Raw genomic sequence first — 21,210 nt, 5'->3', positions numbered from 1 at the left:
ATGTCTGAAAAGCTTTCTCAGGGGTAAGTTACCTTTATAGGAAGAAATACCATTATTTATTTAAAGATTTATTTATTTAAAAATTTATTTATTTTAGAGAGGCAGGGAGGGGCAGAGGGAGAGGGAGAGAGAATCTTAAGTAGACTCCACGCGGAGCCAGACATGGGGCTTGATCTCACCACCCTGAGATCATGACCTGAGCTGAAACCAAGAGTCAAATGCTCAACTGACTGTACCACCCAGGTGCCTCAAGAAATACCATAATTTAATTCATTTGTGCTCCTGGGTTTGTGTATTTGTGGTGGATGTTTTTATTGTATTGTTACAGGTTGATGAAAAGCCCAGGACTTTGATGACAGATAGTTTGGTGATAAAGAATTTTTTACATAAAATTGTCATGGTACACCCTAAGGTAAGCTGTTCTTTTGCACAGTGATGCTTCTCTTGTCATATGTTTTCAGGAGACCTCTACTCTGTAGGACATGAAAGGATATGGTTGGTCCTCTTTCTTTTCATGGTAATGATTACAACTTTTAATATTGAATTGATTTGATTTCTTTGTCCCTAACACAGAGTTGATGTTGGTCATGTGACATAGCTAAGAGCCCTTGGATATAGAGCTTTCTTTGGGTTCTTGTTTTTACTTCCTTACTGTCTTATTATTCAGTTTAGATACTTTTTTTTTTAAAGATTTTATTTATTTGACAGAGAGAGACACAGCGAGAGAGGGAACACAGGCAGGGGGAGTGGGAGAGGGAGAAGCAGGTTTCCAGCTGAACAGGGAACCTGATGTGGACCTCGATCCCAGGACCCTGAGATTATGACCTGAGCTGAAGGCAGACGCTTAACGACTGAGCCACCCAGGGGCCCGGTTTAGATACATTTTTTTTCCTCCTCTGTATTTCATTTTTCTATTAAACCTGGATAATAAACCTTGCTGACTATCTCCTTCTTTTCCAAAGTGACTAGAAGAACAAATCAGGAAATTTTGATAAAGTACTTCAAACTTTGGAGAGCTATAATTTTTATTATTAGCTATAGTTAGGTATGTTTATAGGGATGCATACCATTAAGTATGCTTTATAACTTCTCCTTTTTTTTCTCTTGCTAGCTTTCTACTTTTTCTGTCTTCAGCAGGGTTCAGTGCTTATTATGCCAGTCACTATTCTGAGTGCTTTCCACGCACTCACTCACTTACCCCATGCAACAGCCTTTGTGAAGTAGGTTTTATCATCATCATTCCCATTTTATAGCTGAGGAAACTGTAGTACAGAGGTTAAGTAACTTGCAGAGCCAGGATTTGAATTCAGGCAGTCTGGCTCTAGAGTCCTTTATTACCCATTATGTTACATAGAAAAATGTAGGTCAAAGGTAGGAAATAATTAGAACAGTGAAGTAAACTGGAGGGAGGACAAAAGTCATATGGGGGCAGGGGAAGAAAAAGCAAAGAAAAAAGCATGGAATGTTCTATGTACAAAAACAGTGGGAAGAATAGAGAGAAAAATTGATAGTTCCTTTAAGGGGGAGAAGAGATAACATTGGGAGAAGAGCAGAGAACAAAGGGTAGGATTTACTGATAATCTATGGCCACTTGGAATTGAAGTGTAGGACTCAATATATTTAAGATGCAGAATTTGAGCACAGATAAATGTTAATTGTGTTAATTATATTATGTTTAGGGAAAGTACAAGTGAAAAAAGGGGATATAAAGAATATCTTCCCCTTCGGGAATTAAGTATGGAAGTTTTTAATCTCTGTCCTGGTTTGTGTTAAATCTCATACTCCGTTTACTTTGCAGATTAAATTTAATTTCACTGTAAAGGTGAATGGAGTCCTTTCCATGGAAGTCTTTGGGTAAGTCCTTAAATCCATGGCTTAAGTTTATGCTGTGGCTTTATAGTTTTTCTCAGTCATTATTGTCCTGTTTCTAGTAGCGTCACAGTTTGACTTTTGTTTTTTTTTTTAAGATTTGTTTATTTATTTTAGAGAGAGTGAGAGCTCACGAGCCTGTGTGTGGGAGGGAGGGGCCGAGGGAAAGAGAAACCCAAGCTGACTCCATGCTGAGCGGAGAGCCTGACACAGGGCTCCAGGAAAGTCTCAATCTCATGACCCTGAGATCGTGACAGGAGCTGAAATCAAGCATTGGATACTCAACCAGCTACGCCACCCAGTTGCCCCACAGTTTGACTTCTTGACCCAAAGTCACCCTGAAACTAGTTTTGAGACCCCCCACATTTTCTTATTCTATGTTAGCTTTAATTTTTTTTTTTCAGGTTGAATAGATTTCTTTTCCTATGTTAGCTTTTAATGAGCCAGTAGATTCATCTAAACATTTCACATCTTTTCCTCTCACTAGAGTGGGTGATCTTAAAAGTTGCCATTTTCCCCTTGGTTAATTGGTTATTGAATTCTAATAATCTTTGAGGGTGGTGGTAGTCATGGGCCAAAATTTATATCAGGTAAAGATTGGTTTTAGAATCTCTGAAATAGGGTTTTTCTTTGTTTGCAGGACAAAGAATGAACCCACTTTGAACCTATCAAATGGAATTGCTCTTGTTATAAGCTGTCAGCATTATGTGAGGTGAAGGGTAAAAGCATTGTGGTCCCTCTCCATGTTTTAATCTCCTGTTATGAGTATGAATGTGGGTAGAAATTGAAAATAGCCTCATTTATCATTTCTTAGTGCCAGGTATCAGATTCTCTGTCAGAAAAGTAGAAGTAAAACTTTGAAGCTATTTTTATTGAAAACTCTTATTATTTCTGGCTCCTTGAATATATTCTAATTGACCCAAGGACATGTGCCTTCTCTTTCCCATCTGTAAATAAAACAAAACAAACCCTGCTAATTTCAATCTTATTTACATATGAGAAGAGAGGAATGACTTTAGATAGTAGTTACTTAAACTCTTGGCTAGAAAGATACTATGAATACAAAGGAATTCTTTGCATGTTACTTTTTGTGCATCAACATTTTGCATATGTTCAGAAATCATCTCTCTACCTCCACCTTCTTCAGACTACAAAAAAAAATCCATGGAGAAGATGGGAAATAAATGGAATAGAACCCTCTGCCTTGCCTTCCTATGCTGTCCACCTACCACAGACTCCAAAGTGAACATGCATTATAGCAAGAAAAAACTAATTTATTATTAAGTCCAACTAATTTATTCTTTATTCAGTAGTTTTCCACTCCGTTTGTATGCCCTGAACGGTCACTGGTAGTCATAGGATCTTAAGGCTTGAAGAGATTAGATTGCCCATGGCTTTTTAGTCTGTTTTTTCACTCTTAGAATTACAATTCAGATTAGATTTTTTTTATTCTTTAATATGTGCAGGAAACAAAGCCCCCACCCCTTATCTTTCTTTAGTAGTCCTCTGCTGTCATACAATCTTTTCAGACAGCTCATTATCACAGATTTACTGAAAAAGTTTAAGCCTCTGAGCCAGTGTTTGTGGACATATCTTCCTGGATGACCTGATCAGTTTAAAGAGAGAGGTAAAGAAAGCTTCGTTGGGTGTGGAGCCTACTTTATTTATTTATTTATTTTTAAAGATTTTATTTTAAGTAATCTCTACACCCAGTGTGGGGCTCAAACTCACAACCCTGAGATCAAGAGTTGCACACTCTTGATCTGAGGGAGCCAGCCAGGTGCCCTATCGTGGAGCCTACTTTAAAAAAAAAAAAAAAAAAGAGGAAAAGAAAAAATAATTTCTTAAGAACCAAAAAAAGCTAAATTTGTCTTACCTGTTTTTTGACAGTAGACCAAAATTTGGTACAGCTGAATTACTCTGCAGCAGAATCCATCCTGTGCTAGGACATCCAGTAATGCTTCTCATCCCTGATGACATGGCTGGCCTGGGCTTGTTGGGAGAGCTGATACTGACTCCAGCGGCTGCTCTGTGTCCCTGCCCAGAGGTCTTTTCGAACCAGCCGAGTAGGATTTCTTCGGTTTCCATATCCTTTTGATGATAGAGTCCATCAAAATCTTCAAATTCATTGTCTTGAAAAATGAATTTTTTAAAGATTTTATTTATTTATTTTAGAGAGAGAGTGAGTGGGGGGAGGAGCAAAGGGAGATGGACAAGCAGACTCTGAGCTGAGTGTAGAGCCCCATGTGGGACTCAATCCCATGACCCTGAGATCATGACCTGCACTGAAATCAAGAGTTAGATGCTTAATTGACTAGGCCACCCAGGCACCCTGAAAAATGAATTTTAAATCTCAATTCTAGAAAGCCCTTGGCAAATAAACTCTGTGCCTAGAAGCCAGTATGATTTGTATAAAAACAAAAATCCATTATGAAAGCCAAGCTTGAGAATTTTTCCAAAAAATTGAAAACTATAAAATGTGACACATGTGCCACATGCTTTTCATGTAATTTAGTATGACCAAAGCATGGAATGAATGGTGCAAGCAGGAGAGAAGAGGCTGGGAAAGTAGTTGGAGTTGAACATGGCTCTTGTGTGCCACACTAAGGAGTGTGAACTTCATTCTCTTCATAGTGGGAAGCCATTGGATGTTTTAGGAGTCTCAGGCAGCATCATACAGTGGGGTAGGAGAGAGAAGTCAGCAAACACTAAGTAAATAAGTAAGTGACCTGGCAAGAGATAATGCTTGCCTAAGTTAAAAGTGTGATGAGCATGGAAAAGAGAAACTTACCACTCGAAGGAATCAACATCATGAGGCAACCAGTTCATTGTTAGGGTAGGAGAGATTAGGGGCAGGGAATAGCCAAAGTTGATGTCAAGATTTCTACATCCAGAAGAGGCAAATCTATAAAGACAAAATGGGTGGAGAGGGATTTTTTGGGGAGTGATAAAAGTGTTCTAAAATTGTTGGTGGTGATGGTTGCACAATTTTTTGAATATACTACTACCTATTGTGCACTTTAAATGGGTAAATTTTATGTTATGTGATATGTTTAAAACTCAGTAAGCTGTTTAAAAACATTTCCATAGATGGCTGATAGAATAATGACACTGTCAATTAGATGCAAATCATAAATGGCAGATTTGGAAGGTAAAGAAGATTAGCTTAGCTTTAAACATGTTAGGTTTAGGGTTCCTGCAGGATGTCCCTTGAAAATGGCAAGCAGCTACATAGAAATTTTGGTCTGGAAATTGGAAATGATCAGATTTAGAGATAAATTTTAGAGCCTCAACATTTCCTCCCATGGATTTATTATAGCATAGTGCTTTGGTTAGAGCATGGCACAAGAGTGTAAATGCTGGATTCACCACTAATTGGCTGTGACTTTATGCAGCTTACTTAACCAGCCTAAGCTTTTATTTCATCAGCTTTAAAACAGAGATAATAATACTTTGTAGATTTATTTATTTCCCCTTGCAAAGGTTTTGTTGTTGTTATAGCTGTTCTTTTGGGATTTGTTTGTTTGTTTTAGGATTGATTATATACTAACCTATGTGAAGCTCCTAGCATACTGCCTGAGATATAGTAAGTGTTCAATAAATATTAGGTGGTGTTGTTATATGATTGAAGCTATAAGAGTAAATGTAGTTATATATAGTAGAATATAAAGAATAAGAACAGAAGAAGGCCAAGGCCAGTGTCAGCTGAAAATATCATTAGGGAGGAGGAAGGAGCGGGATGGTGATAAAGACTATGCATGGACTTTTGGATTTTAAAATCTTAATATCTAGGTCATATAGAAGAGTATAAAGTAAAATATAAAATTTTCTCCTTCCTTCTCATCCCATTCCCCAGAGGGAATAAGGCACATTTTTCTATCCTCTTGAAGTTTACATTTAGTGGGACATGTTAATAAATAGATGTCAGGTAGTGATAAGTACAGTAAAGATAAAATAAAGCAGGTAAAGAGATAATGATAGGGAAGTTATTTTAAATATTATAGTCAACGGAGACTCTAGGGAGATGATGTTTTATTTAGTGAAGAGAAAGAGAGCTAACAAAACTGGTAGGATTTCAGTTTCTGAAAATGGCAAACTAGGTAATTTAGACCACCCTCCCATTGTTGACAAATGCTGGATGAAATATTAAAACATCATAAAAGAATCTAAGAGCTCTAGTGAGTAGGAAGGAATTTCTGGGCCAACATAGGAGAAAACAGGAATAGCAGAAAGCTTGAGCCCAACACTGGGGGGCTACTTTTGCCCTGAGGTCATTTGCAAATTAGAGCAAGCAGCCAAGAGGCTAAGATGCACTTCTGAATCAATGTAGGACAAGAAGGTCAAAGAGTTTAGGGCCTGCTGAGCTGGGGTGCTGTTAAAAGCACCTCTTGTTTTGGGCAGGGATAACTAAAAGGTTACACTTTAAGGAGTAAGGTGAACCTGAAATAAAGCATCCTTCACATGAACTCATATATTTTTTGGGTCATCTGGAAAGGCTAGAAAATCTTAAACTTTCAAAATGGATTAAGATGATTCTAGATTTCTAATTCTCCCAGATGCCTTGTAGAAGCAAACAAAAATTCTTTCTAGGTAGATAGATAACCACATCTGTGCTTCAGATTATTTAACAAATACTTTCTCAAAATGTCCAGCTCATGTGCATATTTCTCTCTCTCTCTGTCATACACACACACACCCCCACACCCTCCCGCCCCCACACCTAGATAAAAGAGTGGACAAGGTAACATGAATAAGAGCTAGCAAAAACAAGAGCAACAGAAGCACCCAGTGGGACTCCAGATGTTGGTAATATCAGACATTGATTTTAAAAATAAAAAATTATGTTTACTATGCTTATGAAATTGAAATCCAAGCTTAAAAATCTTGCCAGGGAACTGTAAACTACAAAATGTGACATAATTTTTTTAAAAAACCAAACAGAAATTGTAGAACCAAAAAATACAATGACCTGTATTGAAATTAGGCAGGTTTAACAACAGATTAGATATAGCATAAGTGAATTTGTGAAGTAAAAGATGAGGATAGCAAAAACTTAGTAAAATAAAGCAAAGAGAGACAAAAGTATGGAAAATACAGAAGAGAGGTTAACAGGTGAGAGGAAACAGTGAGACCATTTTAATGTACATTTAATTCATGTCCCAAAGGAGAAGAGAGAAAATGAGGCAGAAACAGTCTTTGAAGAATTAATGACTGAAGCAACTAAGACAGATTTCAGAGCTTAATAATCAAGCAGGATAAACAAAAAGATAGCTATACCTGTAGAAAATCAAAAACAAGGAGGACAATCAGCTAAAGAAGATGGATTTTCTTCAAAAGAGAAACAAATTGACAGCTGACTTCCCCATACCAACAGGATGTAGTAGTATAATAGTATTAATGTTCTGAAACTAAAAAATCAAGCTAGAATCCCATAGCCAGTAAAGGTATTTCTCAAGATAAAAGATAATGAACTTACCCATATAGATTAATGTCATAATTCATACAGTAAGAAGAATTAATTCAACTGACTTTAGAACATAGTGTTTTGGTGTACATTCTTGGTGGGATATACACTAAGGATGAAGTGAACTGTAAAGCACTCTTGAAATTCATTTAGTGGTCTTGATTCTTTTTTTTTTTTTTAAAGATTTTATTTATTTGACAGAGACAGAGTGAGAGAGGGAACACAAGCGAGGGGGGGTGGGATAGGGAGAAGCAGGCTCTCGGCAGAGCAGGGAGCACGATGCGGGGCTCCGTCCCAGGGCCCTGGGATCATGGCCTGAGCTGAAGGCAAACGCTTAACGACTGAGCCACCCTGGTGCCCCTAGTGGTCTTGATTCTTAATAATGACATTGGTATTATACTGAAATTATTGTATACGTACTTATTATAAAACAAGTAATTATATTTAACATTGTTGGGAACCAGAATTTTTAGAATAAGATATAGGAGTTTAAATTCAAAGAAATATTTTTATTTTGAAATAAAAAAAATATTGGGCGCCTGGGTGGCTCAGTTGGTTAAGTGACTGCCTTCGGCTCAGGTCATGATCCTGGAGTCCCTGGATCGAGTCCCACATCGGGCTCTGTGCTCGGCAGGGAGTCTGCTTCTCCCTCTGACCCTTCCCCCTTTCATGTACCCTCTCTCTCATTCTCTCTCTCAAATAAATAAATAAAATCTTAAAAAAAAAGAAATAAAAAAATATTTTAAAGTAATCTTAAAGTGGAATTGAAGATACCAATATGTACCCCCAAGTTTTCTGACTTTTGAAATTATATATTTCTTAGCTTTGTCTGCTAAACAAAAAACAGACAAACATAGAAACAGTGAGCACTCCTAGTACCCAGAATGTGTTCTCTAAATGTCATTGCTCACTAAAAAGGAGGAATGACTGATTCCAGGTCTAAAGTAGAAGATGAGGGGCGCCTGGGTGGCTCAGTCAGTTAAGCATCTGCCTTCGGCTCAGGTCATGATCCCAGGGTTCTGGGATCAAGTCCCACATTGGGCTCTCTGCTTCTCTCTGCCCCTTTTCCCTTCCCCCTTCCCTCACTCAAATAAATAAAATCTTAAAAAAAAAAAAACGTACAAGACGAGCCTGGGTATGTTATGTTGATACAGAAAGCAAAGAAGCTATTGAAGTCCATGAGATTATGTCAATTTCAGAAATTCTATCTCCAGCCAAGAACAAATAACAGGGACTGGATCCAACCTCCTACCTTGAACAATTTAAAAAAATGGACAAATTATATAAACAACAGATAGTATAGGACAGTAAGTCTAGAGAGAGGAGAAACAAATAAACCCTGTGTTGCACCACTGTACTACCTAGAGAGAAGTTCATAGGGAGGGTGTATCCAACTAGAGTCTAGTGGATCTCTCTGAGTTGAGAAGACAAAGTTCAGAGTTTAGGAAGGTTTAGGCAGCTAGAAATTACAGAGAAGAGTACCAAAGAGGAGATAAATACACAGAGAGAGCTCCAGACAGAGGAGAATTCCTGGGGAACACACAGAGCTGGGAATGGTTTCTGTTCTACCACGCAGGATAGAAAACCTCGTATTTCATAAAATATCAGTTGGAGTCCTAAGAAGGGTTTGCCTGAATATAGTGGAGGAGTTAGCCCTAGCCCTAGCTTCCCTAGTCCCACCTAACAGAGCTTAAAAGTAAGACTCAAAAGACTCAAACTATTATTCCCAAGTAACTTTATAGTGTCCCAGAAAAAAAATTCAAGAATATTTACAGGAATGCAAAAATGTCCTGCATTCGACTAGATAAACTTTGCAATGCTGGGCATCCAATAAAAAATTACTTGGCATGCAAACAAGCAGGAAAATAGGACCCATAATGAAAGAAAAAAAAATCGGTCAATGAGAACTGCCCAGAAATGACATAAGTAATAGGATTAGTAAACAAGGACATTAAGACAGGTAAAACTGTACCCATATATTCAAGGTGTAAGAGGAAAAGTTGAACATATTAAGTAAAGACATAACAGATCTAAAAAAAACAACACCCAAATTGAATACCTAGACATAGAAATTAGAATTTTTAGGATGAAAATACACTGGATGAGATCAGTGACAGATGTACACATTGCAGAGGAAAAGATTAGTGAGCTTGAAGACATGGCAGAAGAAACCAAAATGAAACAAAAAAAGACTAAAAAAGTGAACAAAGCTTCAGTGAACTGTGGGATAACTTCAAGTGGCCTAATTCAGGGACATGTGATTGGATTCCTGCAGGGAGAGAGGGCAGATAAAATATTTGAGGAAATAATGTCCCCCAAATTTCCAAATTTGCTGAAAAGTATAAACCTGCAGATGCAAGAAGATAACAAACTTTAAACATAAGAAACTTGAATAAAATTATATCAAGACACACCATAATCAAATTGGTTAAAGCCAGTAATAAAGAAAAAACCTTAAAAGCGGCTAGAGGTAAAAAGACATATTAACATACTGGGGAACAAAGATGAGAATTAAGATTTCTCATTGGAAACTAATCTAGGAGAAAGTGAAGCAATGTTTTTATTTTATTTTTTATTTTTATTCTTTTTAAGAGAGCACGTGAGTGGGGGGTGGAGGGGCAGAGGGAGAGGGAGAATCTTTTTTTTTTTTTAGATTTTATTTATTTGAGAGAGAGCACATGAGAAGGTGGAGGGTCAGAGGGAGAAGCAGACTCCCTGCTCAGCAGGGAGCCTGACGCGGGACTCAATTCCGGAACTCTAGGATCATGACCTGAGCTGAAGGCAGTTGCTTAACCAACTGAGCCACCCAGGCGCCCAAGATAGTTGACTTTTTAAAGCAAAAAAAAAAAAAATGCCATCAGTATATAAGATTTATAACGTATGTTGAAGTAAAATGAGTGCCAATAGCACAAAGACCAAGAGGGGAGAAATGGAAGTATATTATTGCAGGATTCTTTTTTTTTTTTTTTTAAAGATTTTATTTATTTATTTGACAGAGACAGACGGCGAGAGCAGGAACACAAGCAGGGGGAGTGGGAGAGGGAGAAGCAGGTTTCCCACTGAGCAGGGAGCCTGATGTGGGACTCGATCCCAGGACTCTGGGATCATGACCCAAGCCGAAGGCAGCCGCTTAACGACTGAGCCACCCAGGTGCCCTTACTGCAGGATTCTTATACTTTATGTGTGTGAACTGTTATATCATTTAAAAGGAGATGGTGATAAAGTTGTATAATATGAAGCCTAAATTTATACTATAAATCCCTAAGTTTCTACAACAAAGAATTATAATGAATAAATCAAAAAAGGGGATAAAGTGGAATTACAAAAACCCCCAGTCCAGAATAGAATCCAAAAATAGAAGAGGGAAATACAAGGAACAAATGCAAAACACGTAACAAGATGGTAGATATAAACCCAACCATAGCAGTATTTATATTAAATGTAAATGGTTTCAACAACCCAATTAAAAGATAGTCACACATTTTGATTCTTGAGACACTCCACTCTTACTGAGTTTGCAGTACCTCAAAGCTCCCCTGGCTCTAAACAGTGAATGTGTTGGCCTTAGCTCCTGTGTAAATGTCTTGGATTTGTGATGGAGACTTCATTTATGGGTACTGTCTCCCTTCGTTCTGCTGTGACTTTTCATAATGTCCCAGTGCCTATGGGTGAGGATTTTAATCTTCTTCACACTTAATGCTTCATGTTTACCCTATTAAAAAGAGGATGAAAACAAACAAACAAAAAGATAAAGGAAAATATATTTCTGGTTTCTTTAGCCTTGGTTCAGAGGACAAAAAGAGTTAAGTATTAGTTGGTTTTTTTGACAGAGAGACACAGCAAGAGAGGGAACACAAGCAGGGGCAGAGGGAGAGGGAGAAGCAGGCTTCCCGCTGAGCAGGGAGCCCAACGGGGGGCTCGATCCCAGGACCCTGGGACCATGACCTGAGCCGAAGGCAGCTGCTTAACGACTGAGCCACCCAGGCGCCCCTAAGTATTGGTTCTTAACTGGATAATTTTGCCCTCAGAGGACATTTGGCAATGTCTGGGGATATTTTTTGACTGTCATGACTCGGGGAGGGTGCTGCTGGCATCTAGTGGGTAGAGGCCAGGGATACTGCTAAACATCCTACAGTGCACAGGACAGCCCTACAACAGAGAATTATCTGGCCCAAAGTGCCAGTAGTGCCAAGGTGGAGAAACCCTAGGTGAAAGGCAAGGCGAGGGTAGGAGTGAACTCAAGAAAAGGAAACCATTTCAGAGGCCTGGCCGCCTTCGTCTTGGTTAGAGAATAGGGTTAGAGGAGGTAAGGAGTTTCCTTTTTAATCTGAATATACTCAAATACTTACTGAAAGATATTTTTGTATATACTTGATTTTTACCTGTATCTCCAGTACTAATATATATGATAACTCAAAGGTAGGTATTAAATCTGGATGTTCATCTTTGTATTCTCTGAACTTAATATGGTGTTTAGCCTGTAGTACCACTCAAACCTATGATGGAATGAGTAGGATGAATATATAAACTAATTGTCCCAATACTATACCTGTAGCACACACTTATTAAACCCAGAATAAATTTCTAGGAATTCTAGTGGATCTATCTCTGGTGCCTCACACCTATACTCAATGTGGAAAGGCTTAATACATAATCATCTAGCACCCTCGTTTATTTCTGGGAGTGTGAACCAGGTCAGTGTTATGTTTGTTTTATGCAAATGAATACATAGTCATAAAAAACTAAAATTTGGTAGTTTTCTTTAGCAACTATACATATTTCTATATGGACCCTCAGGTCTGCCTCTGATATTGCCAAGTCAGGAGCAGCCAACTACTACTGTCTTCAAAGATACCTCTTATTTCATTGACTGGAAGAAATACCACTTGTGTATGGTGCCCAATTTGGATCTCAATTTGGATAGAGGTATATCTCCCTCTCTCTGCACAGGAATAAAGAAACCTGGAGAATATTAGAGAAATGGAAGGAAATATAAATAGCAGGTGTACATAAAAAATAGGACACAGTGATCTGATGGTTTAGTTTGGGGGCCACTGGTGGGGGTCTGGCTAAGTTTGAGAATCTATGTGAAGTGCGGCAAACAGGTCAATAGTCAAAGCCGCATTAGAGCCTAGCTGTTTTGGTATTACATGTTAATGCTGGTTTTCCTCATTTCCTCTACTGCCTCCTCTCTTCCTGGTCCTCTTGAGGCAGTCAGTAGGCCTCCATCTTGTAAGGACTTGTTCAGAGGGTTTCTGTTGTACCTTAATCTGTCAACTCTGGGGTTTTAGAAAGGTTAGTAACATCATTGAACTATTATGGAAGAGAAATGTTTCCTGATGAAATGAGAAAATGCATATAAAATTACTTATAAAAAATTAAAACACCATATAAATTCAAAGCAGGAGTATAAACCATGTAGTAATCAACCTAGGAAGCTGGCCATAGTATTCCTGTAGAGCATAACCACATTAACTTTGGGTGAATCACACTGAGAGGTGGACACTTAATAACTGGACCAAAAAATAAAACTGGAAAGTAGGGATATGCAACCATGAGGTGATATCTAGGAGGTTTACAATCTTTTTTTTTTTTTTAAGATTTTATTTATTTATCTTAGAGAGAAAGAACAAGTAGGGGAGCAGCAGAGGGAGAGGGAGAAGCAGGCTCCCCGCCGAGCAGGAAACCTGATGTGGGGCTCCATCCCAGGAACCTGGGACCATGACCTGAGCTGAAGGCAGATGCTTAACCATCTGAGCCACCCAGGCACCCCAATCTTTTTTTTTTTTTTACCCACACATCCTTCCCCTTATCAGTCTCTCTATTGGAATCTTTCATCAGCATTTAAATTGGCTCACGTCCTCCTCATTTGTAAAACAGAAGAGAACTCCCTCTGCCCTCCCAACTACACCTGTCTATACCATCTACACCGAGTGCATCCCTTCCCCTGTCTCCACCTCTCCCCAGGGGCCCCACAGGCACCACCTCACTGCACACTTGCAGAGGGAGTCGGGGGTGGGTGTAGGAGGTTTACAGTCTTGAGCTTGACTGTTGTTTGCTAAAATCCTCTGAAATTTAGAAAGTAGCCTGGTAAACTGGATGCTGAGGAAGGTGACCAGTGGGGAAGAGGCATTCTAGAGCTGTGACTGGTATGAGAAGACTGAAGCCTCCTGGGATGGAGAAGTATCTCAGGGGGAATGATAGAATCTTCTCTAGGAAGTAAGACTCAGAGTAAGGATTTTTTTTTCTTGAGTAGGTAGTTGTTCCAGAGGATGCAATGAAAGGAGGAGGGTGCCTTTGAACAGGGTCTGTGGAGGTGAATGGTTTTGTGAAGAAAGAATGCCTGGTCTTAACAGGTGGGATGTCATGCCTTTAGAATTTTTGAATCTCTAGGGCTCTCCATATCTCCTTTTCTCTTTGAATTTTTATTTTCATGCTTTGTTGGTTTCCTTCGTTTTTTGCCAATTCATGATGCCTGAGCTTGCTCAGTTTACTTTGGAAATGAGTAATGTAGAAAATGTCCCCTCATCTCCTTCCCTCCCTCATTACTCTAAAGGACAGAATCAGAATCCACATGGAGGTACTTCTCCGTATGGATCTGGGTAGAATTTAGGACTATCATGATTGTATTCTAAAGGATCAAGGTGCTAGAAAGTGACTGTAGGGCATCAGATTACCTGGGAATACAAATATAATATGGTAATGTGGTTAAGAACACAGATTTTGAGTCTGTCTAAAACAGTTCCACCACTTACTGCCTCATGTTGGGCAATGTATTTAATCTATTGGTGCCTTTTTTTAAATCTGTAAAATGATATAAGAATAAGTCCTATGTCGGGCGCCTGGGTGGCTCAGTCAGTTAAGCCGCTGCCTTTGGCTCAGGTTATGATCCCAGGGTCCTGGGATCGAGTCCCACATCCGGCTCCCCGCTCTGCGGGGAACCTGCTTCTCCCTCTCCCTCTGCCTACTTGTGTTCTCTCTCTATCTCTCTGTCAAATAAATGAATAAAATCTTTAAAAAAAAAGAAAAGAATAGGTCCTATGTCATAGTGTTGTTGAGAAGCCTATATTTAGATAGACCATGTGAAGAATTTAACACAATAAGTGGCATGTAGTAAGCATTTAATACAAATTAGCTGTTGTCATTTTCATTACTCAGGTTTGACTCTGACCTCTGCCTCTTACTAGTGATATCTATCTTAGAAAGTTGTATGGGGAATTAATAAATGTATTAATGTTTCCCAATAAATTCTAAGGAGTGCTGTTTGATTTGCATTTTACACACCCAGTTGTTATTTTGATGTTTCTTTTGTGAGTCGCTATTATTTCCTTCCATCATGTGGATAGAAAAACAGGTTCAGGAGAAGAAGGGAGTGTTCGAATATAGATCTGTCTCAGATCCTTCTTGTTTGAGGTATAGGTTCTTTATTCACATAGCATTCTGAGGGCTTTACTTATCTTAGAATACTGTGTAATATCTTGTCCTCTAGATTTGGTGCTTCCAGATGTGAGTTATCAGGTGGAATCCAGTGAGGGAGATCAGTCTCAGAATATGGACTTCCACGGACAAACTCTGCTGCTTTTTCTCTTTGTGGATTTTCACAGCGGATTTCCAGTCCAGCAAACAGAACTGTGGAGTAGGTATAGGGGCTGCCAGTTTGGGTGTGCTTAAATGTTAAGAGAGTAAAGAAAGGGAGATGTTATATGATGCACATATCTGAATTACATATATTTCTGTAGAATAATGAATTTTAATGAGAAACCTTGCCTAAATAAATTATATGCTTTATGGAAAAGATATGTATCTTGAAACATCACTTAAATGATGACATTCCCAGATTTAGTGGGCCAGAAATTAGTGGATACTTCCTATAATGGTCTCTACAGAGTCTATTACCTTAGATGAGTGGTTCTCAACCTTAGCTGCTGATATATTACCTGGGGAGCGTCTATAAAATGTCCAGACCTCACTCCCAGGGATTATGATTTCCTTGGACTGAGGCAGGATTCAGATATCAGTATGTTTTTAAAGCTCAGGCCTGAGAACCGTCCACCACATTATCGCTTTTCCAGGTGGAATCAAGAAACATCACCGGTGTTACTTGGCCTTGATGCGCATCTCTCTCAACTACAACATAAGGAGGGGTGGGAGTAGTATTGGTATGAATGACTTTATGTGACTGCCACATAGACCTCTGGAAAGGGAGAAACTGTCCTTGTTCAGGCATACAAAGGGGGTCTTTACAGTTTATCTGACAAATTGGTGATAACCTGTTATCAGAAAGGTTCTCTCTGTTTGTTGGTCCACGAAACAGATGCACCAAAATCACCTGCAGTATTTGAAAATGAGCTGCTTCCTGAGCCAGTGATTAACTCATTGTTTTGTTACAATGTAAAAATATGGTATGGCTCAAGAATCTGCATTTTTAACAAGATACTCAGGTGATTTTTAAATATAGTAAAGTTTGAAGACCACTGAGTGTGAGTGGGCGTTGGCTTATTGTTTAATCCAATAAACACTGAGATATAAATTTAAGTGTTTCTTTTTTTAAAGATTTTATTTATTTATTTGAGAGAGAGTGCGAGCAGGGGGAGGGGCAGAGGAAGAGGGAGAAGCCGGCTCCCTGCTGAGCAGGGGGCTTGATCCCAGGGCTCGACCAGGGATCATGATCTGGGCTGGGCCCAAGGCAGAAGCTTAACCAACTGAGCCACCCAGGGGCCCCAAATTTAAGTGTTTCTCAATGCCCTCCTAAACTTAAAGGGAAATAGCAAGAAGTGGAGCTTATAAATGTCTGGGGAAAGGTTCATAAGCCTCTCCCTTGGTGCTCCTGATAATGTTTCTGTGTTCTCTGTGAGCCAGTGTTTTTTCTTGGGACTCTACTCTCCAGCCATTCCAGTGCTTGTTTGGTGTGGCCCTGCTCCCATTGAGTCATGAGAGAAAGGAGACAGCTTAACATCCCCAGATCAGAAGTGCTCGTGTGGACTGGTGCCAACTATTTATTGAAAAAACTATTGTCAGCTGTGGGATTCTTCCTGCTGCCTGCCTTCTGTGCTTCTCCTGTCTTTTCCCAGTATCTATATGTTGTTTAGGGGAGAAGCACACTGCTTTCCTGGGCTCTGGCTTGCAACTCTTCGTTTGAAGAGCTGTTGTTGTCTGGTGCTCCACTGTTCCATTCATCAAGGCCCTGGAATGGGAGCATAGAAGTGACCCACACTAATGAGGCTTCCAGCAGCGAGGACAAAGTGAGGATGCCTAGGGTTGTTACCTGGCCTGCACTCATATGGACAGAGGCTGATAAGAGGAGCATCTTAGTGGAAAGGACTTCAGGGTAGAATCAAGAAAGCTGGGTTTAATTTTAGTTCTGCTGCCAAATTCCTCAGTGATTTTGGGGAAGCAAGTCACATAAATCATCTGATCTTTCCTTTTCATATATTTAATGTGAGATTGTTAGACTAGGTGGTATCAAAGGCCCTTCCAAGTCTAAAGACCCGTAAGACTTAAGATCTACTGTTTTGGCAGGGCTTTCTGGTTGGTTGTTATTTGGTTTTGATTTTGTTTTGTTTTTTGAGGTGTGCTAGAGGGATTAGCACATTCAGTCTTCCCTAGGATGACATAAAGTCTCATACCATTTTCTGAATCCTATTGAACACACCTGAAGAACTGATTCCTCAAAAACCAGTGTTTCCTGTCATTCTTGTAGTAATGTGATAGTTTATACATCTTTGTTTAGCTTGACTCTGAAGGCCTGTAGCATCTCAGGTAGTGATATTCGATATTGGATTAAATAGAAATTCATCACTGCATTAGTAAACATACTAAGTATCTTTTTTTTTAAAAAAAGATTTATTTGAGAGAGAGTGGGGAGGGGCAGAGAGAGAATATCCTGAAACAGACTCCCTGCTGAGCATGGAGCCTAATGATGATGATGCTGGGCTTGATCCCAGGAGCCCAAGATCATGACCTGAGCCGAGATCATGACCTGAGCTGAAATCAAGAACTGGCCGCTCAACTGACTGAGCCACCCAGGAGCCACCATACTATGTATCTTTTTAAATTTCCTTACACATCTGGTAGTTTAGGACGAGCCTTTGGAAAAGGATGTATGGTGAAGGTAGGTAGATACAGATATATGGATAGAGATACAGTAATTATATCTTCTTTTTCCCTTATTCTTTCTCATATCCTTGAAAGCTTTCTCTAGAGCTACTTTTAGGAAACAGATTGTGCAGAACTACAGTCTGTTTCCATGTGTCTTAAAAAAATCACTTAACTGGCCTCCTGCCCACCTTGTCATGGTAACTTTTCTATGATTAACTCATTATTTTGCTACAACGTTAAGGGCATCTGGTAGTATCAGCAGTTTTAGGGGAACAAACTTGTAGCTTTTTAATTAAATGTCTGCTTTCAAAAGGGGCCTAACTGATTTCTTGAGGCTATTCTTAGCACCAAACAATAGAAAACAGTAACCCATACGATTTCATCATAGCAATAGCGATATTTTCCCTTTGAATATTGCAATGTACATTTCAAAACACTTCATATATATTATCCCAGTGTATCTGCACAACATGCCTGTGAGAGCAGGTGGTATAAAGCCAATTTTAGTTTTGAAGTGAGAAAAGTGAAGGGACTTGGTCACCACAAGTTAGAGGTAGAATTCACTCTAGAATCTGTGTTCTCCAGACTCCAATTTCAGACCCCTTTTGAGCAGACCACATTTTACATTCCTTTCTGGGAAAGCATCATGGCGCGTTGTGGTAGAAAATGTACCTTCTGGTTTGCATTTTTAATGCAGCCCTGAGACAAGCCAGCCAGCTGTAGGCTGCTTCACCATAGTGCCTTTGAACAGACTATTCAGGGAAGAATAGAAAAACACTGAAAAAGGAAAGGTTAACTAAGGAGTATTTTCTCAGGTGTAAAGTGAATTTGTCTTCCCGTGTCTGTTGTCTCCAGGTCATCAATGCTAACCTATTGTTGGATGACATATTTTGCCTATCACTCTTACCTGTTAGCTTTTCTTCTGAGTGGTAGTGCCTGTGGTTACTTTATCAGAAATAGCCCCCATTTAAAAAGACCCTTATACCAGCAGTCTCAGAGTCATCGTTGTTGAGTGTTAACTTTTTCTGTATCACGGCGTATGTGAAAGGATTGAGACCCTGACAGTAACAGTGGCTCACAACAGTGATGCTCACACAGGAAGGTGTAGGGTAGACATTCTCCAACAGGCCTTTCCTTTTTCTCTTCCTCCTCCTCCTATCCATTGGGAGTCACCAGTATCACTGTTTGTAGTATGTGGTATATATTTCTGTTTCTGATATGAATTAAACAGGATCCCTCACTTGTTTCTTCAAAAGTAATGTCAACCTTCACATTTAATTTGTGAAGTCTCTTTCATTTGTAAGTGAAATTGGGTGGGTTTTTTTGGGGGGGGGAGGTTGGTCTAAAAAAGTAATTATTTGTGGATAGGCAAAAGTGGTCTCTTCTTCCAAGAAGCCTCTTTCTCATTCCTGACTCACAGCGCATAACAGCAGTCTTGAAGTGGCCATTCTCATTCAAGGTTACCAATATTTTCCCTCCCCTTAGGAGTCCACACCTTGCTCACCACTCATCTCAGTGCCATTCTCACGGAGAGCCACAGTGTAGTGCAGGATTCCATCCAGGTTGCCGTGGACCAGGCCTTGGAACAGCATCACCAGGCTACCAAGGTAATAAGAAATTCATAACTCCTTGTCTCCTACTCTAAGAAAAAGAACTAGAGGATATGACAGCCTGAGGGCCCTTCCTCCCTTAATGCCTCTTCCTCTTTTGTCACCTTGGCTGATCCTTACATTGCCTCTAGCCTAGGAACTCAAGCTTTAACTTAGGATATGTCACTGTAACCAGCTTGCATAGTCTTACCTCCTAATAGGTGAATTTGAGTAAATAGGGACAAAATAATAGAGAAAAATGACTAATAATGAGCCTTTTCCTTATCTGTCTTCCCTTCCCACACATACTTCTGGAGCTACTGCTTCACTAAATCTTAGATTCTTCCCTCATTTCTAATGCTTTATAACATCACTTTCTCTCTCTTTTTTAAAGATTTTTATTTATTTGAGAGAGAGAGTGAGCAAGAAAGAGCAAGCGAGCATGAGCGGGGGTGGGGGGAGCAGGGGAGAGGGAGAAGCAGACTCCCGCTGAGCAGGGATCCTGATCCTGGGACTCCAGGATCATGACCTGAGCTGAAGGCAGAGGCTTAACCAACTGATCGACCCAGGCACCCCATCATTTTCTCTTCTTATCTGACTTACTGATTTCCTCTATCCTTTATACTTTTGGTAACATATTTCTTAACTTCATGTAGCCCCCCTTTCAGGGAAAAAACCACACTAAGAGAGCAAAGTTTAAAGCTTTTTTTTAATAGTAAGCGCATCTATTTTATTGCCTAGTGTCTCATGGCTTATCTTTTCTGAATGTGTCTGTGTCAATAAGTCATCTCTGTAAAAGAGGAGAACATTTTTCAATCCCTAAGTGTCCTTTATATGGCATGATCTCAGTAAGTATTGTTTATGGAGGGGGAAGAGTTGTTGAAATCCTGCTGTTACTGAAATCTTTGATTCCTTTGGGATTCTCTGAACCAGCAGCTTGGGATTATTATAAACTGCCATCTCTCCTTATTATGTTCCTTAGGATCATCAGAAATTGCAGGTCTCACTCTCAGTGGCTGTGAATTCCATAATGAGTATCGTGACTGGAAGCACCAGCAGTAACTTCCGAAAGATCTGTCTCCGTGCCCTTCAAGTTAGTAGGAGATTGGGGCTGCTTAAAAGTGCCAGGGTTTTAATGACATTCTACTTCCTAATGTAGTATTATGTACAGAGCTTTTAGAAACATTATTTCATTTTACCCTACTAAAACACCACAGACTTGTGGTGTTTTAAGAAATATTTATTGAGGGGCGCCTGGGTGGCTCAGTCGTTAAGCGTCTGCCTTCGGCTCGGGTCATGATCCCAGGGTCCTGGGATTGAGCCCCACGTCGGGCTCCCTGCTCAGCGGGAAGCCTGCTTCTCCCTCTCCCACTCCCCCTGCTTGTGTTCCCGCTCTCGCTGTGTCTCTCTCTGTCAAATGAATAAATAAAATCTTTAAAAAAAAAAAAAATTTATTGAATGGATAGTTACATGTGTACTATTTTATAAATGAGAAAATAAGTTATCTAAAATTTCTGCTTGCTTTAGGTCACATAGCTAGTTACAGTTAGAGCTAAGACTAGACAGTGATTCCCAGTTTCTTATTGAAGAATGTTTTGTTACCTCATGGTGACAGAAAACATTGGAAATAACTGAGTAGCCTTAAGTATTACACATATTTGGCAGTATGGAATAGTGTAACAATTGAAATCAGAGACCTGAGTGCAGTTCTTGGCTCATTTACTTACTGGCTATGTGGACTAAGGCCTGTACTTAATTTTTCTGAGCTTCATCTATAAATTGGAAAAAATAATAGTACGTCAAAAGGTTATTACGAGGGTGAGGGCTAAGTGTGAACATGCATAGCACATGGTAGGTTCTGAATAAATATTAGTTTCTTTCCTTTTAGGAATGTGTGCTGACCAATTGGTATTATCAGTGGGGTGACCCATTCATTCCATGTCTGTTGCTTTATTTTTTTTGTACTTTTTTCTTGAAAAAATAGTGTAATACATTCAAAATTTAAAATAATAGCTAATAATATTTATCACTGTATTTAAAAATTTTTGCATATTTTCTCAAGTTATATTGTATAGTTATAACTGAAGAATTCTATATTCATATATAATTTGACATTTCCCCATTTCAGCTGTTTTAAAATTTGTATCAGTTACCCAGTTCTACTCCATTGGTTTAATCTAATTTAATAAA

The 21,210-nt window shown here is 39.3% G+C and overlaps 1 protein-coding gene across 1 annotated transcript in view; it reads left to right on the top strand.

The window, feature by feature from the left end:
- The window catches only part of TOP6BL (TOP6B like initiator of meiotic double strand breaks), a 97,255-nt gene that overhangs the window by 56,630 nt on the left and 19,415 nt on the right, over window positions 1-21,210 (top strand). The window contains exons 5-12 of the mRNA XM_064576117.1: window positions 329-412; window positions 1,799-1,854; window positions 2,510-2,581; window positions 3,760-3,955; window positions 12,109-12,259; window positions 14,823-14,969; window positions 18,917-19,038; window positions 20,003-20,113. Coding sequence (XP_064432187.1) covers window positions 329-412; window positions 1,799-1,854; window positions 2,510-2,581; window positions 3,760-3,955; window positions 12,109-12,259; window positions 14,823-14,969; window positions 18,917-19,038; window positions 20,003-20,113 — 939 coding nt within the window. The remainder of the gene's footprint in view (window positions 1-328; window positions 413-1,798; window positions 1,855-2,509; window positions 2,582-3,759; window positions 3,956-12,108; window positions 12,260-14,822; window positions 14,970-18,916; window positions 19,039-20,002; window positions 20,114-21,210) is intronic.

The sequence above is a fragment of the Mirounga angustirostris genome, unplaced genomic scaffold (assembly GCF_029215605.1).
Source record: "Mirounga angustirostris isolate CCGP_5_RB_7025 unplaced genomic scaffold, mMirAng1.0.hap1 SCAF_13, whole genome shotgun sequence".
In the NCBI taxonomy this organism is placed as follows: domain Eukaryota; kingdom Metazoa; phylum Chordata; class Mammalia; order Carnivora; family Phocidae; genus Mirounga; species Mirounga angustirostris.
Note: the sequence above shows the minus strand (reverse complement) of the source record. Positions and strands in the feature narration are given on the sequence as shown.